The following is a 17,280-nucleotide window of genomic DNA, read 5'->3' on the forward strand; positions in this document are numbered from 1 at the left end:
AAACTTTCAAAAACTTGGTCTACCTTTTAATGCATCAAGATACATTGTTGTTTTTTCATCAGGCAATGCCTCCCTGGTCAGTTCTTCCGTTAAAATACACTGTTTGGGAAATTCTTCTGTGACATCCTTGAGAGCCTGTTTGTAGAAAAATGAAATTTAATAAATTAGGAGAGAGATAAGAAGACAAAGGACATAACAAAAATAATAAAATTTTAGTCACACAAGTATATTGGATAATACGTTAGGTTTAAAAAAAAGATCTTGATGGTGGAGGCCGTACCCAACAGGAGTTCTCAGAGTGGTACATACATTCCCAGGTCCCCCGTGAAAAAAACCCAAGGAACAGCAACAATAAAATTTGACGACAGCAGAGACAAAAAGGCGATTCGGAGTGATATATGAAAACGAAGTAAAATATCCTTCAAAAAAAAGCATACGAGTAACACAGTTCTCACCTCAAACAAAACGATCTCATAACGATCAGGATCAAGTTTTGATAAAACTTCTTCATATTGTTCCATTGTTGAGTAATAACGAACTTCCTCCGCCCCTTCACTGAAAGAAAAAATAGAGATAGAGGTTAGAAATTTAGTTAGTACATAATCTTACAACCTTATTGTGTATTGTGTATTACAACCTGTATTGTGCTGAAATGAGCACTAACAGTTTTATTACTTATCGATCTCGATTGGTAAGTATGTTGATAGGTATTTGTCTGTTTGTTTGTTTCACTTTCGTATGTTACGCGATATCTCACGAAAGCGATGTTGAATCTGCTCCAAATTTTGTATGTGCATTCATCCTATCTCGGACCAAAAGCCTATTGATTTTGGATGAATTATGTAGTATAATTAGCGAGTTATTAATTATTTAGTGATGGGACATGCGGTGTCGCTATCGATAAGTCGACAGTCTCCGATCGCTATCTAGTTTGTGGATTAGTAACTTCACCTATTTAAAATACATAGATGATTACACAAATGTAAATGTTCTAAATACTCCCCAGATATCCTGAATTTATTTCATTCAATAACAGTAATTTTGAATGTATTGGATTCGTTTTGGTAGTTCGCTGGTAGTGGTAGATTGGGTTGCAGCTTCAAGAAAAATTTGCAATTACTTGAAGCATAAACTCACAGCCATTTAGAGAATTACTACAGCTGGTAATCAAGTTGGTGGGAAATTCTGACCTTGCCCCCAGATCTGAACTCAGAGAAAATGACAATTCACAGAAAATTTTTTGAGGGGACGTGGAACTAATTAAAAAATAAAATTTGTTGGATTTACATTCCTTTGTTTAGGACAGGGTTGTCCAAGGTTGTCGACTCCGCGGGCCACAAAATTATTTTTGCATTGTTCGCGGGCCACAATAAGGCCAAGAACAGTTAAACAGTGCAATACAAAACGAACACTTCTATTGTGTAAACACGTAATTATCAGCCATTGCCAACCTAAGCTAATGGAATCCGCATTTGATTTTTAGTTTTCTATGATGCCTATATTGTTAGCATATATTCCCGACCAAAAAGATAGAGGGCCAGTTAATAATTTTAACTGCCCATAACATCACCATTTAACTTCGCTAGTTGCCTCAGCAAGCCATAATACTAGTCAATTCAGCGACAGTAGTGATGTAACAATACGTCAAAAAAATTTTCTGATCAATTTTATGAGAAGCAACCCAAGATATGATTTTTTGATTACTCTCCGAAGGCAACGCGGGCCATAAATAATGAAGCGACGGGTCACATGTGGCCCACGGGCCTGGGTGTGGACCACCCTGGTTCAGGATATTTATGTTCCATCCGCATATTTTCAACATGTTTTTTGAATAAAACATACTTTTCGCCTTACAATCTGTTGTTTGTAGCTTATTGTTAGCTAGTTATTTTTGAGGGGGGCGCAAGAGCTGACAAATTGTAAAATGGGGGCGCGGCTCAAAACGTTTGAGAACCACTCATTTGATGTCTAAAATCCAGACTCTGAAAAATCTTAAATTTTGAGATAATGGTAGTGACCTGGTACTTCCCCCTCACTTTAAAAAAACACAACAACTCACACAATCAGCCTCCTAGCAAGAAACCAGTACTTATTTCCATGTCTATCCATTCCAATTGGTTCATGTCTCAGATATTGACTTTTGAATTCCTGCTGGGGTTCGCAGTTAAAGACTCCGTTTAATTTATGAGCTACGCAGATTTCACATTGCCATTCATCGTCTGGGACCTGGAAGACGAAATATTGTTTTCAGATCAGTGTTTTCTCCTAATCTGGGGTGCACGTGCCCTGAGGGAGCAAGAACTGTGTTTTTGGTTTGTTAGAATGCTTAATTGTTAAGTTCAATTCATGGGCCACACACGTCTGGCACCTTAAACTAATTAAGTGTAATTTTTATGATTTGTATTCACACCTCAACTCTAAACAAGGTACACACTTGTGTATAGAACAATTATGTTTTAGAAAGAATCTGAATATTTTAGTTATGAAACAGCGAAACTATGGGAGTACAATGAAAGTAAAAAAAAAGGCGGATCTACAAAAAACATACAAGCCTTTGAACTATGTATGTATTTGAGAATATTCTAGGTTAGTGAAATATTTTAAATGGTTAATTTCTATTCAAAGACAATATATAAAATACAATATAAATAACCATACATACCTCTACTAACGGTGGGTCACAACAAGCCAAATGATACACAGCAGGACAAGTTTCACAGCAAAGTAGATCTCCTAACTTGTGGCAAACCCTGCAGTTATCATCGTAATGTATCACTCCGTCTGTCATCAACTGGTCTCGGATCTTATTCGACGTTAAATATATGTCTGTGAGTGTCTTTAGGACCTGGAAAACAAGAAGTTTTTGGTAAGTCTTTGACAGTTTCGGTTGGTTTTTGTACATTTTTTAAATGTTTTCGGTGAGAGAGGTTTCGTTTTTAAATACACAAATTGGAAAACCCTTGCTTGAGGGGTATAGTTTTTAGGCACACTCAAAACAGACTCATAATTGAGCAAAGTTGCGAGTAGTCACTAGGCTTACTTTTTATCATTGCCATGGCATTTGCAGAGATAAACAAGTTGTAACAACATATTAAAAATGCTTATTGGCAGACGAATTCAGAACATTTTATTGCAAAATTTTGTTAATAGACCAATATGTTTTAACATCAGTACTTATTAAGGATAGAAGAAGTTTATTTTATTTCCAACCATTGATCAAATTTATTATGGGTAATAAATAACATATGGTAAAAATGCAGGTGACACAACAATACATTTGAATACCCACCTTAACCTTATCCTCCACGTTAACTCTTGGAAACTTAGGATTCATGGCAATCTTCAAAGCTTCAGGATGTTCCCCAGTACTTTCAAGATATCCTCGGACAATTTCAGGCCAAGTCATGTGATCGATAAAGCCAACTGCCGCCCATATTGAGTCTTTTTGATCCTTAAATAAAGAAAATTTAGATCAGTAAGATTTCTGAATATATGATTAGATTACTTTTCTTCTCTCGTCTAACAGTTGGTAGATTGCAAAAGTAAATGTTATTGAACTGTTTCAAGCAGGGCCGTGCGTGCCCTTCAAAAAAAAAGACTAATAAGTTGAAAAAATTTTGATTTTATCATCATCGGATTGTAAACAATTCTGGCCTCGACTCCAGTTCAGAACTCCGAACCCAATTCTGCAAGTTCAGTTTTAAGTATTCTGTCGCGTATGCAGCTGCCGCAAAACCATGGCAGTATTTCCATACCATGGCCGCTACCAGTGGCGCAACCAGGCCGTTTTCAACAGGGGGGGGGGGGGGGGGGTCGACCGGAATTTACACAGTGCAACCACGACGTAAGTCGCAACGCCACTAGGTGTCGCCCCGCTGGAACTCGATAAATTGCTCATGGTTAAAAGGGAAACGCCATCGATTAAATCCCAGCCTTTCGTTTACCTTGCCCTCGTTCATTAACGTCGCTTCGCTATGTCTTGCACCTTGTGGGTAACAAAACGCCGTTCATTGCATTCCAGCGAATTGCTAACGAAAAGCTGTTAATTATTTTCAACGTTTCCCTCGCTTTGCGCCTCGTGGATAGTGAAACACGGCTTGAATAAATTCCAGTGTTTCCCTCGAGCCGCGCCTTGCTCGTTGGGTGAATTCGTCAAGACTAAAAACAAAATGCACTTCTTGCGAATGGACCTTTTCCCGACCCTAACCCCAGAAAAATTCTAAACTAAACTGAAGCTCACCGGAAGACATAATGACAATTGAAATAATTGATTTACAACTAATTTTGGAAACACAACTAAAAACTGACTAATTTAATGCAGGGATGTCCAAATCGAATTTAAATTTCAATATCGCAAACTTCAAATACTGTTTTTTCGTGTTTATAATAATCCCGAATATGGCGCACATATCCTAGCATCGTCGTCCATGTGTGGTTCGGCAATATATTACAGCTGACATAAAAAGAATTTCGATAAACGCCGACTTGAAGAACTTATAAGACTTCGAGGACGTTTTTGATTGAAAATATTTTCTTATCGTGTATTTTAACCTAGTCGAGATGGTTTAGGCGTCCTTGGCAAATTGTGTCTTAATTAGTTGTTTTCATCCTCAGTTTCGATAGTGACCGAACATAACAGGAAATTTTTTCATTTCTTGTAATTTAGCGCGTATAAAATAGCTCTTAAAATAGTATTTAATATCTATCGCGGATTTCGTCGGCATCCGGCGTTGATGACAACATCGTTCAGTTTAAGTTAGCGGTATTCATTTACAAACAAAAATACATAACAGCCGACATGAAATATTCAAATCAGCGCAGAGTTCAAAAATAAAACACGTTTTATGTTCTTAATTATGCACATAGAAAGAAGAAAGGACAGAGAAATAACGACTAAAAACTAAGAACGGTATGGTGTGTTTGTGTACTTTTGTTTACCATCGTCATCATAATCAAATTAGTTAAACCCGATTCCCAAGCTTCCGTCCGCCAATAATAGAGAATAAAGATGGAAAAACGTGTTTTACTTTTTGAGTCGGCGTTTTCCATTTTATGTGTTATAATTTTTTGATTATAAACCAATACCTCCAACTTAAAATGAACGATATTGTTATCAACGACGTCGGGAATCGGGATAACGATAAAATCTCTGATAGAAACCAAATAATATTTAGAAGCTATTTTATAGATTGCAAGAAATTAAAAAATTTCCCGTTATGTTCGATAACTATCAAAACTGAGGATGGAAACAATTAATTAGGGCAGGATTTGCTTTTAAGTTTCTTGCGTGGTGCACAACATATCTTGACTAAATTGAAATATACGATAACGAATGTAAAAAATTTCAAACAAAAACGTCCTCAACGTCTTATAAGCACTTCAAGTCGGAGTTTATTGAAAATCTTTCACGACGACTGTTAGTTATTGCCGTGCCACGCATGGCTGCTTTCGATTGCGATAAAAAATGAAATAATTGTGGAATGTTTTTAAATCAGAACGTGGACGGGGGCGGTAGGATGTGTATGGCGTTTTCGGCCTTTCATATGTAGAAAATCTTAGGTTAATCGAAGCAATATTTTTCCGAAAATGATTTTCGTATCCAGATTTTCAGAGTTTCTACTGCATTATTATAACATGAAGACGGGCGGCGTTACATTGCGTCAAGATGATGAAGCACGAGAGTATTCGTCACAAGAGAGAGAGAGATAGCATTATGCTATTGTCGCTTTCAATTCGCATCGACAGCGCGCGATTTCTACTTTTTTGAGGTAACATATCTCATTTTCGAATACAAACATATACGCGGGGATAGCGATTATTACGTAACTAACATCAAAAAGGTATGATTGAAGTCGGGCGGTGTTAAATTACGTCGAGGTGATAAAGCACTGGAAAAAAGTAGTTTTCACCGGATTGTTATGACCGTAGAACGACGTTGTTTGAACGTAGAACAGTAATAAAAAAAAACGAATTTCAAACGGGGGGGACACGACCCCCGTAACCCCCCCGCTGGTTGCGCCACTGGCCGCTACGGCCAAACCTATGGCGACTGCCTTTTTAGCTGCCACAAAACAATGACGAGCTGCCGTTACCGCGGCAGCAAATTGAAAATCAATGGCAGGTAAAATTTTGCTGCCGTAACCACGGCAGGTGGGCCGTAAAGACAGGGCTGTCCCTTATGGTGACAAATATTGGGTAAGTTGGAACGTTATTTTTATGGATACAGTTTTGATGGATTTAGGGTTGGAGTTAGGGTTTAAGTAGATATAATTCCGCATGATCAATTAGAATCTGGTACATTTATTTGTGAATATACCGTTAATACTGATTACTGAATAGCGCTATAAAACCATGGCAAGAGCTGCCGCGGTTCGTTCGTGGCAGGAGCTGCCATGAAGTGGTACGAACGGCGCCTCCAATTCTGGCTCCAGCTCTTAGCTATATATGCCAAACACTGACAACCGCTCCACTACCTCTGGTTTCAAGCAGTTCATTTGATTACACCCAGTCCTCTTTCTGACCCTAAAAGGTCCACTTCAATATCAGTTCTAAGTTAGATAAAACCATGGATCACTTACATGAGGTCCAAACAAAACTCCAGCAGAATCTTCTTCTCTCAGAATAGATTTCAGAACTGATGTGAAGCACTAGAAACAAAATATTACAGTATTATTATTAGGGCTCCATATTTTTAGTTTTTTCATAACAATGTTTTAGACCAGGGGTTCTCAACCCGGGGTTCGCGAACCCCCAGAGGTTCACGAGAAGATTTCCAGGGGTACTTGGACGGCAGTCGACTTTTTGTATGTTGCTGTTTTTTAATATAATTCATTACTAGTAGTAATGAGTAGGGTGTGTGCCCGTTGAAACTAGATGCCAATTGAAATGTAGATTTTCCCCGATCTTCCGTCGTTGTGATTGTGACGCAACAATGTGAAATTCACGGCTTTGTAGGCAAACTGTCAAATCTCTGAAGACAGCGTGCTGCGAGCATTGGATAAAGTGATTATGCTCTCAGAAACTTGGGAGATATTTTAGGAATTCATTAGTTGGGCGGTAATAATAATATTACCACGAAGATTAAATTTAGTTACATCTGGTCAATAAATTGTTGTTGCAACAAATTGTTAGTCAATATATCACAACTTTGTTCGGGGTCTGATTACCGGGGGGTCGCGTTGATTGTTTCGTGACTCAGGGGGTACTTGGCAGAAAAAAGGTTGAGAACCCCTGTTTTAGACCATGTGTGTGCAACCTGCGGCCTGCGGGCTAAACGCAGCCCCACAAGAAAAAATTGTGCAGCTCGCAATAAGTGCCAATTTTGAATGATGTGTGGCCTGAAAAACTAGTTTATAATTTAGTTCAATCAGTACGTGCGATTAATTTCAATCTCTTTGCGTTGAAAAGCCTATACCAGAGTCAAATTTATTATCTATGCCTATGCTGTTACAATGCCCTAAAAGCTAGCATGTGAGAAACGAACAACATGTTATAAGATCAGCAGATCATTGGCTGCTTTGTCGAGATCTCTGTTCATAGTGAAAGTGCAAAAACGATATCTTGAAATTTACAGTCAATGGATGTGTCTCTCCCCCTCGCAAAAATAAACACAAAACCAAAAAAAGATGTATAAATTTTACCTCCGTTAGTAAAATATTAGTCTCTTCATCAACGAGAGCAGCACAGAAGTCTTCAAACAACATCGGAGAGAGACGGAGACAGGAACGAAAATGACGAAGCGTCTGAAACAGAAAAAAAAATACTTTATCTTTAGGCAAAGAAAAAGGCTCAGGTCAAAGGTCAGAAAGCACCATTCAAATAACACTATGGTGAACCAATCCAGGATCAAACTTTTTAAAAGTCGTCAATCACTTGACATCACCAAGGCTATGGAGCCGGAGTTTTGCAGGTTTTTATTCGTAATGAAGCGTAATTAGTATTTTCAAACCAGCACAGAATCGGGAGTCAGAATATCAGACTTCTAATGATGGCAATCAAAGTTGAAATTTCTGAGAAAAAGTTGAAGGACTGAAGCTCTTGATGGTCATGTCAGGTGAACACAAATTCTTTGTACATTTTTGGACTTTGAAATACTTACACAAAATAAAATTCAATATGTAGTGAAATAGAAAATATACAAAAGCAACATGATGCGTTTACCGTGATTGTGAACACTCAGATCTCAGATCAAGCATGGATCATGGTTAAGTGTTTAAAATGATTTAATTTAGTGCGGAAATACCTTGGTCATAACATAAACCTGAAAATACCATATTATTGTTACATCATGACCAAAGATAGCAGGGCTACCCAACAAATAGGGGTATCGGAACAAAAAGGATAAGCCAACTTATCTTAGACCAAACCATTAAAATATGATTACCAATAGTAATACCAACAACAAGCTCACCTCATAAACACCAAGCACTGGTAATACCAGGTTATTTGGTACCAGCAGGTCTTTACTAGATTCTGGTAATTCAAGAGGGGGACAATCTTCATCCATTTCAATGTCAGAGTAATCTGACAAATGCATTGAGGTGTTTTCTGAATAAAATTTCGACGAATTTTCAAAAAGTATTTATATATAAATGATCCCGACGTCAGGAAACTCGAAAAATCCAGAATGACGGGAATACACTTAAAGTCGATCTTTAACTCACAGGTGTGCAACATTTTTTGTCGGTTGGCCATATAACCAACTTCAGACATCTAGCAGGGCCCGGCATAAAATTCAGTTGACTATGTGGAAAAGATAAGAGAATACTGCTATTACTTAGCATTGGAGTAATAAAGACACCGGGCAGAACGTTGAAAGATTCAACACAGTGATAAAAACAAAAAACATTATGTATTTTTACCCATTCCAAACATAAACTGTCAGATTAGGATTTAATGCTCGATGGGGAAAAATCTGAGTGTTGACAAGGGCCGTCACACTGAACGGCTTGGCGGGCCGGGTTGTGGCTCGCAAGCCGCCTGTTGTGTTAGCTGTATATTTATTGTATTTCTGGCAACTAGCATTCTCTAAGATGGCTGAGCATGACCTGTGACGTCATCGGTCACAGATGACTGATCATGACTTTATCATGGATTTATCAAAGTGATCAGGCAGACCACCTGTTGCACACCCATGTTTTAATTGATCTAACTGATAGTTGCCGATTAGTTTTCACCTTTAATAATCGTCATGGGTAGTAAAAACCTCTTTCCTAATGTATATTAACCTAACGCAATAAGATTAATTTAACACATGGTTATACCCAGTTAAACTGTGTAAAGTATCATTTTCTTGTAATTTGTGCTTTTGACTGGTTGGAAAAAATACTTGATAGAAAATGATCATCTCTTGGTAAAAACCTTTTTCACCATGCCATTTATCTGAGTGACAATTTGGTCAACCACTGACACCTTTAAAATAAAGATTATTCTATTCCCAAGTCAGAATACATCACACCCCCGACACACCCACTTTCTTACCCAATGAGGAGACATCATCTTCTTCTGCTTCATCAAAACTAAAATCATGATCAGAATCATCCGAGTTTAGTCCTTTGCTGTCAACATCTGAGTCTTCAGTGGTGGCCTGAGTCAAAAAAATTAAATTTTCAACAAAAACATGACTCCAAGCACATCAAGTTGATTCACTCTACAGTAAGAGTGAAAACTGTTCGCAATTTAAATTTAACTAGGAGAGTGAACACACCTATGGCACGCCCATTTATTGAGACATGCCCTTACCACACTATTTGTGGCAAAATATTGTCAAAAATATTGTTAATATACAAAATAAGCTGCTAGAATAACGCTACAGCAAAAAATGGTTCTACTCCACCCACATTTTAGGGCACAGCCATAACACACCCATTTTTTTCTAAGCCACGCCTCTGACACACCCACCCTTTCCTACACAGGCGATACATAATCATACATAATAGAGTTGGCACATCTATGCCACGATGTTGTTTAAAGTAAAAATTTTTGTCGATATGTGAAAGGTATGAAGATCAGCCCTCTATAGCGGACACACCTATGTCACACCCAATTGGAGTACAACATTGTCAAAAGAGGAGTAAATTATGTCCAGACTCCTAACACACCAACCTCCTCAGACACCCCAATAATAGGTAAATATGCCTATGTCACACATATTTGCAATTCAACACAGTACACATGCCTCTACCCCACCCACATTTTAGGCCACACCCATATCTTTCTAAGCCACGCCTCTGACACACCCACCTCTTCATCCTCTTCAGGAGACACATAATCAATTTCGAATTCTTCATCTTTCTCCAAAACCATTTTAAATTTTTTCTTCTCATTTTTTGATTCTTTGTCTTTTTTCTTGTTCTTTAATTTTTTGGAAGATTTGCTGAAGTTTGAAAGAAAAATAAACATTATTTGAAAGTTTATTTTTCAAATTTAAATGCGATTACGATCAGGTTAGAGATATGTTTTCTAATCGCACATATATAAATTCAAATGGGATAATTAGACGCAAAACTCCAAGATACACAGAGTGGTTCACATGACAACTGGTCGATTATGAATTTCTTTCCCATCAAATACATCTAGACTCGGGGCCAAAAAATTTGCCCACCTAGGCTAGGGGGCCATGTGAGTGTGACATAAAAAGATACATTTTATGAACAATATTTACAGTGTTACAAAAGTAAAAGTGGAAAACAATGAACCCCGTGCTAAAATTAAACTCAATCGCAAAATAGCTTAAAGTTTTCATTGTTTCACTCTGAACAAGACTCAAGACAAGCAGATACTCGTACATGATGGGGTAATACAATTCTAAAAGATGGAAAACCACATATTCGCTCCCAATGTATTGCACCCACAAGATAGCTCAGATTGTTTGTTTTTTTTACAAAGGTTTTCAGAAGTGTTCTTGTTTTTTATTTGGGGAGGTATATCGGATTATTCTTCCAAATAACTTTGAATATTTTTGTCCAGGTGGATCATTTTGCAGCAAAATATAATGCCCGATATATAAACATTGGGCTCTTTGGTGTCAAAACATATCTCAGACTCAAAACCAATGATCTATACCTCACTCAGGGTGGAATAAACGAGTCGGGCTATTCTAAACACAAAGTAGATACTGACATATTGTTAGCTACTTGTCTAAAGCCTACTTTGGAGCAAAGAGGTTCAAATAAAATTTATTAAGTAGATTTCAAGAATTCAGAATTTTATCTATAAATTATTAAAACGAAAATTGTAGTATGGCATTAATTATGTTCAATTTTAACTGTTTTATATACCCAGAATCCAAATCATTTTGTACTGTAGCCCATAGGCGTATCTACGAATTTTCAAAAGGGGGGGAGGGGGGGGCTCTGGATTTTCTGATTGCCAAGTTAGACAGCATGAGCTAGCAGGTCCGGTCGGAGGCCAGAATAAGCGGCTTTTAATGAATCTTGAGAGTCTGAAAGCTAAAAATGCCTTTTTTACGTTTCAAAAGGATGCTCCCTTCACCCCCTCTGGCTACGCACCTGGTACAGCATGAAAGAGTGTGGGGCTCAAATGTGTTGAGGGGGTTGCGGATTAATTATCTTGGTTTTAAACCCATGCCTACAACCTCGCCACCCTAAATGTAATAAATACCCAATGCCGAACTAGAAAGGTGTCAGCCTTCCCGAAAATATATTCAGTAAATGCTTATACAGGGCCTTATTCGGGGTGAACACATGTTTAAAATGCTGACTCATCAGTTTTTTTACCTGTTTGTTGATAGACTTGAAGGTGTTGATGCTCGACTGCTTCCTGGACTTTTGTTGCTAAAAAATAAATGATAGGTATTAAAAATCAAACAACAACAACTTGAAGCAGAAAGAGTACGAATAATGTTACGAGTGAGTAAGAATGAATAATATTTCTTTGTAAGTTGTGGGAAAAGTTGCCAGACAGAAACCACTGGTTCCCTATACAGAGTGTCCATAAAGTCCCTTCACCATTTTAATTCTGTTATGAAGTCAGTTCTCAATATATCTTAACTATGTTTGTTATTTTTAATCAGTAATTGTTCAGGTATTTTTACTTCATTCAATACATCTGTGAGGGTCAAAACAATACATGGTATCGACAAATTCCCTTTAAAAAATTTCAAGACTTTAAGGACACCCTGTATATATATAAATAAGATCAGATATATTCTATAATGGCATGAATTCGCGATTGATTTGCCGACCAAGCCGATATATAGAATTAAATAAATGTCAAACAAGTCTTTTCGGACAATTATAAAAGCATACTGAAGAACAACTTTTTAAGCACTTTTTTTGAATAGAAATTCGAAACTTCGGCAAATTAAATCGTTTTGCTATACACCAGTTGTGCTTCACTTATTTCCGACATGAATATACTTGGTGACAATCATGCGCTATTTTTAAGCATATTTTTCTCATATTTTCAATGTTGATTTTCAGAATTTAAATTCGCCAACACATTTACCACACAAAGTGTTTAATTAACAACTTTAACTGGGATTGTTAGGTCAATTCCAATTTTTTTACAAACTCTTTATTTTTTTTTAGCGAATTAAAAATTAGGTTATTGCTTTTATAGAACAATATTTAGTGAAATGCAAAAATAATTCAGTCTTCTATCCTGCAGAAACATTTCGACTTCGAACTATACTCCAGAGGGTACATTGCGCAGAATTTTCCTATTATATTTTGAAATTCATTACATATATGGAATTGCCTCTTTATTAATCAAATTGAAATCAAATGTTTTGTGTCTAGTGTTGAACTGCATTTACTGGCAGATAATTCGTCAGCATAATTTTATGAAATTTCAGCCATTGCCATTTGTACCCTGATGTAAATAATTTAGCCGGGTGTATTTATACGACAAAGATTTGAGCAAACTTTTATAAAGGAAGAATAAGAAACAGTATTTGTGAACAATTCATATCATTTTTTAAAGAGACATCTAGACTAGAAGCAAGACCAACTAAAACTATAAAGACTTGGCTATAATAGCTTTATGTTCACGAATATTAAAGGTGTTACGGTAGGCTTCAAGACATTTGTATCAGAAGATACCTGCTGACCTGAGAGAACAGCCAGGACAAACACCAATTGCAAAATTGAGTGAGACAATAGCTTATTGTGCATCAGTACTTATGTCTACAAATGCACACACAGATGAAGCTATTGCTGTATTGCCTTACTACCCAATGCTTCCCTAGCTTTGTTTCAAAGAAGGGTAAAAATAATTAATAAAATTAAATCAACACACAATTGACTTCCGCATTTAGGAAATCCCAAAACCCTTTCAAAAAAAATAGGGGTCTGCAACCCAAACTGTCAAAAAAAAACTTTCCCGCGTCTACGTTGCGTAAATTCGGTTCAAAATGGTTTCCCGGGAAAAGCCGTTTGTAAGACTTGCTCGCCGGGTAAAATTTTCAAAATTTCGACAAAAAGCACGTCCAAGGGTGATCAAAATCACAAGACACGGTTGAGCAAGCACAGTGACATCACACAACAACAATTCTTAATGACCTCACAGTGACGTCATCATTTACCTTGGCAACAACTTTCGGGTTGCCGCAACCCACCCAGGTGAATTTGTCAATTTCTTCAATTCCGCGTTGACTTTTTGATCTCCGGCGAAACAACTAATCCATTCACCCTCTCCGTTTCGTTGCTTTTTCTTAAACATTTTCAATTTCTCCATTTTCCACCCAAAATTATTGAATTAATATCGGTAACTAAGGACAAATCACGTATATTCCATCGCCATTGCGTCACTAGACCGCCGCCATTAAAAAACGTCCAGGCACCTCGCCGTTGAATGTCACGTGATGCGCAAATTAACGATAAGCATACTTGTCGATAGTTCAGCACAGCGCTCCATAATGTAATTTCGCCTAACTCGCGATGTTTTCATCGTATTTTTGAATATGAAATAAAGCTTATTAAATTATTTTGGCAAATATGATCTACATAACAACTGCTTTTAATCATTAATGTTTTTTCTGTTTTGCAGGATCTCAAAAATAAAAAGTGTAAAAAACAGGAAAAACTCAACTGCCCCAAATCGAATATTGTGTTAGCTAAAATGTACCCGATCATGCCTCCGATAATATGAAACGGAAATAATTGATCATAAACGTTGTTAGTGTTCATTAGTTAGAATGAGGAATTATATAGATTTAGTATAAGGCCTGAATCGAGCAAAATAATATATAATTCCACACGCCTGCTCACCAAAATATTAAATTGGTACTATAGATTAAGGCTCGGCAATAAAATTGCCAACTTCTGTTACAATAATGGTTATTGTTGTCGAATTAAAATAACAATTGAATAATGCAGTCTTGATATTGAAAAAAAGCTGAATAGATGCAAGAGAAATCTTCTTAGGCCCAATGTTGTTACTGTAATTCCGAGCGCATTGGTTGTCACCAAGAGCGTAGACAGTCCAATATTGGGGGCGGGGGGGGGGGGGGGGGGGTTGGTTGGTTTAATAGGACGCTCACACTTACTCAGGTCAGCCAGATAAAAGCGGTCACATATATGGTGACAAACAGAAGTGAGAAAAGTTTTTGGACCCGGGGCCATGTAAGTGTGACGTTAAAAATTACATTTTATGAATAATATTTGTGTAATAAAAGTGTAAAATAATGAACCTCGTGACAAAATTGAGTTTAACTTGTTTTTTAACTAAACTTTTGTTTTCAACTAAAACATGAAAATTAGGTTTTAGTTTGGTTGTGAAAGCATCCGCGGGCCATATTGAATTACCAAACGGGCCCGATTTGGCCCTCGGGCCGTAGCTTGTCCATGTCAGCTCTAAAGCCTAAAGCGAATTCGCTGTCGAAGTTATCCAAGGTATACAAAGGCGCAATTTCATCTATCTCGGTTGGTTCATTTAGTAGAGTCTGGAGGAAGGATTATTGGTAGCAACCCAAGAAACGTCCGGTTTTCGGTGAATGTGGGGTTGGAAAAGGCATATAAAATCATGTCTTACAGCAAACCCCGAAAAATTGCATTTGGAAAAAATGTTGAAAAAAAATTTACTTCTGAACCCTTAGCCCCGGCAAGATTCTAATTCTACCAAATATGAAGTAGGCTAGCTCACTACATATCGTTATTGCATAATTAATCGAAGCAAAAAGCGCGAACAATCGACATTTTTGACAAAAATTGACAAAAAGTTGCCAACTCGTCGCTACAAACAAGAGCGTAGCCAGTCCAAGTTTTTTTGCTCAATGACGTAACACTACGCTTACTCGTGCCTTTTGCTCCGAACAAAGCCAGATAGAAGTAGTCACTGATATATACCACTATCTTAAATCTCTCTGCATACTTACTTCGCTGTCGAAGCTATCCGAGGTTTTTAGGCATTCGTTTTCATCTATCTTGTTTGGCGGGAGGATTGTTAATAGCAAGCCAGATTATGTGCGGTTTTCATCAAATCGTTCAAGAATAGAGCAAAATGGTGCTGGAAAAGGCGCATGAATTCATGTCGTACTGCAAATACCGCAAAATTGCATTTAAAAAATATCATGTGACCGCAGCACATACACACGAAAAATACAAAACTGGTGTTTTCTACATGAGCGCAGAAATAAATTCGATGAAATTATTCTCAATGTAAACATGTCTACGACTCTACGAAAGAGGCGGTTTAACGAGGCTTGGTCCACAAATAAAACACACGAATGTATTGAACTTTCGGACTGTGGTACTTCTAAAACACTTAGCTAATAATATTCAATCTGATATCGTGTGGAATGCATTATTCATTTCTTTGACAGACACTGAGACTTTATCATTTACGAAATACTTTTTACAGTCAAGTACGTTTATTTTTTTGCATCATGATGATGTCATAATACATGCATAAGAATGGTTTGCGCAAATATATCTATTACGTCATAAGTAATGAAACTGTAACATGCGCACAAATGCGCGATAGTCTTTGGAGTTTATAAGTTGATGCTGCTACATGCTGATCTATTTGTATTTACCAATACAAACTGTGTTTCTGAAAATCTGAGTATTCATATGTTCATAGCAACGCCTCTAGGTATCTTGACGATAACCCAACGAGACATATTTTAATTTTTTAAAATATAATTTGATCGTACTTAGGAATGGAACGAGATTCGATATCGAATTCCCACATTTTCAAGATTCGGATTCAATACCAGCAGGTTCGCGTATTCTTGCCGAGTCCGTAGTCAATTATTTTTTCACAAATTGAAAAATCCGTTATGTACGTTCACCTTCAAAACGGCGAGTACAGACAATTCAAGATATTTATAATATTTTTACTCAAGGTATCGCAAGCTTCTTTAATCCACACCCTTTCTCGATAACTACCCCACTGACTAATCTACAGCCTACATACCAGTATTTTCCCCAGCTTTTCGTTTGAGATGGGTGTTTCAAAATAAAGGGGTGGTAGATATTTTGTTATTAGTAATAAAATTATTTGTAGCTTATATAAATGTGTTATGTGTTTGACTAATCATCTTCACCGGCATATGAGCCACTTTCTGAATATTCAAATACATTTTTATTTATGTTCAGAATTAAAGTGTGGTGTCATACCTCAACATTAGGGAGGTGTAGGGATATTACTGCTACATACTATAAACTTTTTGAGCCGCGCCCCCTTTTTAGAGTTTGTCAAGTCTCGCACCCCACCTCAAAAATAACTAGATAACAATAAGCTACAAATAACAGATAGTAGAGCGAAACACGTTGAAAATACGTGGATAGAAAGTAAATATCCAAAATGAGGCGGATAAGATCAAATCTAACAAATATATTTTTTAAAATTAGCTTCACGCCCCTTGTGAGGCGCGCCCACTATTTTAGAACCACTGTACTATGGTAATAATGTTATATTTACGTGTATATATGTGTATTAACCATTAAGCAAAACAAGCAAGCGCTGATTGTAGCCGCGCCGAGTTGCTAAATGCACCGGGAAATTTAAATTATTTTATTAAACTTAACCAAATATGATTAAATATTTTATTTATTGTGTTTATACAATACAATTTTATTTCGATCTTTCGTATACAACATAGAGATACAGAGAGAATACAGAGACAGTGGCGACAGAAAGACCGGGAACTTGGGCAAAACCTAAAGAAATGTTTATAGCGAACGTTGTAACCAGCGTTTGTGCCCATTCACTTACACTCACACAAGTGGAAAAAAATACTAAACAGTATACATGAACACGAGAAAGTAATATTCACGGGCTAAACTTACTTTTACAATGAAGATTGCGAAACAC

At 37.0% G+C, this 17,280-nt stretch overlaps 1 protein-coding gene across 1 annotated transcript in view; it reads right to left on the minus strand.

Moving 5' to 3' along the window:
* The window catches only part of LOC120328063 (nucleosome-remodeling factor subunit BPTF-like), a 43,691-nt gene extending 29,886 nt beyond the window's left edge, over positions 1-13,805 (minus strand). The window contains exons 1-12 of the mRNA XM_078119026.1: positions 13,547-13,805; positions 11,739-11,795; positions 10,243-10,375; positions 9,481-9,586; positions 8,411-8,547; positions 7,641-7,742; positions 6,579-6,647; positions 3,290-3,451; positions 2,663-2,845; positions 2,060-2,226; positions 456-555; positions 24-135 (exon numbers count right to left, since the gene is read on the minus strand). Coding sequence (XP_077975152.1) covers positions 24-135; positions 456-555; positions 2,060-2,226; positions 2,663-2,845; positions 3,290-3,451; positions 6,579-6,647; positions 7,641-7,742; positions 8,411-8,547; positions 9,481-9,586; positions 10,243-10,375; positions 11,739-11,795; positions 13,547-13,698 — 1,480 coding nt within the window. The 5' untranslated portion in view covers positions 13,699-13,805. The remainder of the gene's footprint in view (positions 1-23; positions 136-455; positions 556-2,059; positions 2,227-2,662; positions 2,846-3,289; positions 3,452-6,578; positions 6,648-7,640; positions 7,743-8,410; positions 8,548-9,480; positions 9,587-10,242; positions 10,376-11,738; positions 11,796-13,546) is intronic.
* Positions 13,806-17,280: the final 3,475 nt, after the last annotated feature.

This window comes from Styela clava, chromosome 13, assembly GCF_964204865.1.
Source record: "Styela clava chromosome 13, kaStyClav1.hap1.2, whole genome shotgun sequence".
Classification (NCBI taxonomy): domain Eukaryota; kingdom Metazoa; phylum Chordata; class Ascidiacea; order Stolidobranchia; family Styelidae; genus Styela; species Styela clava.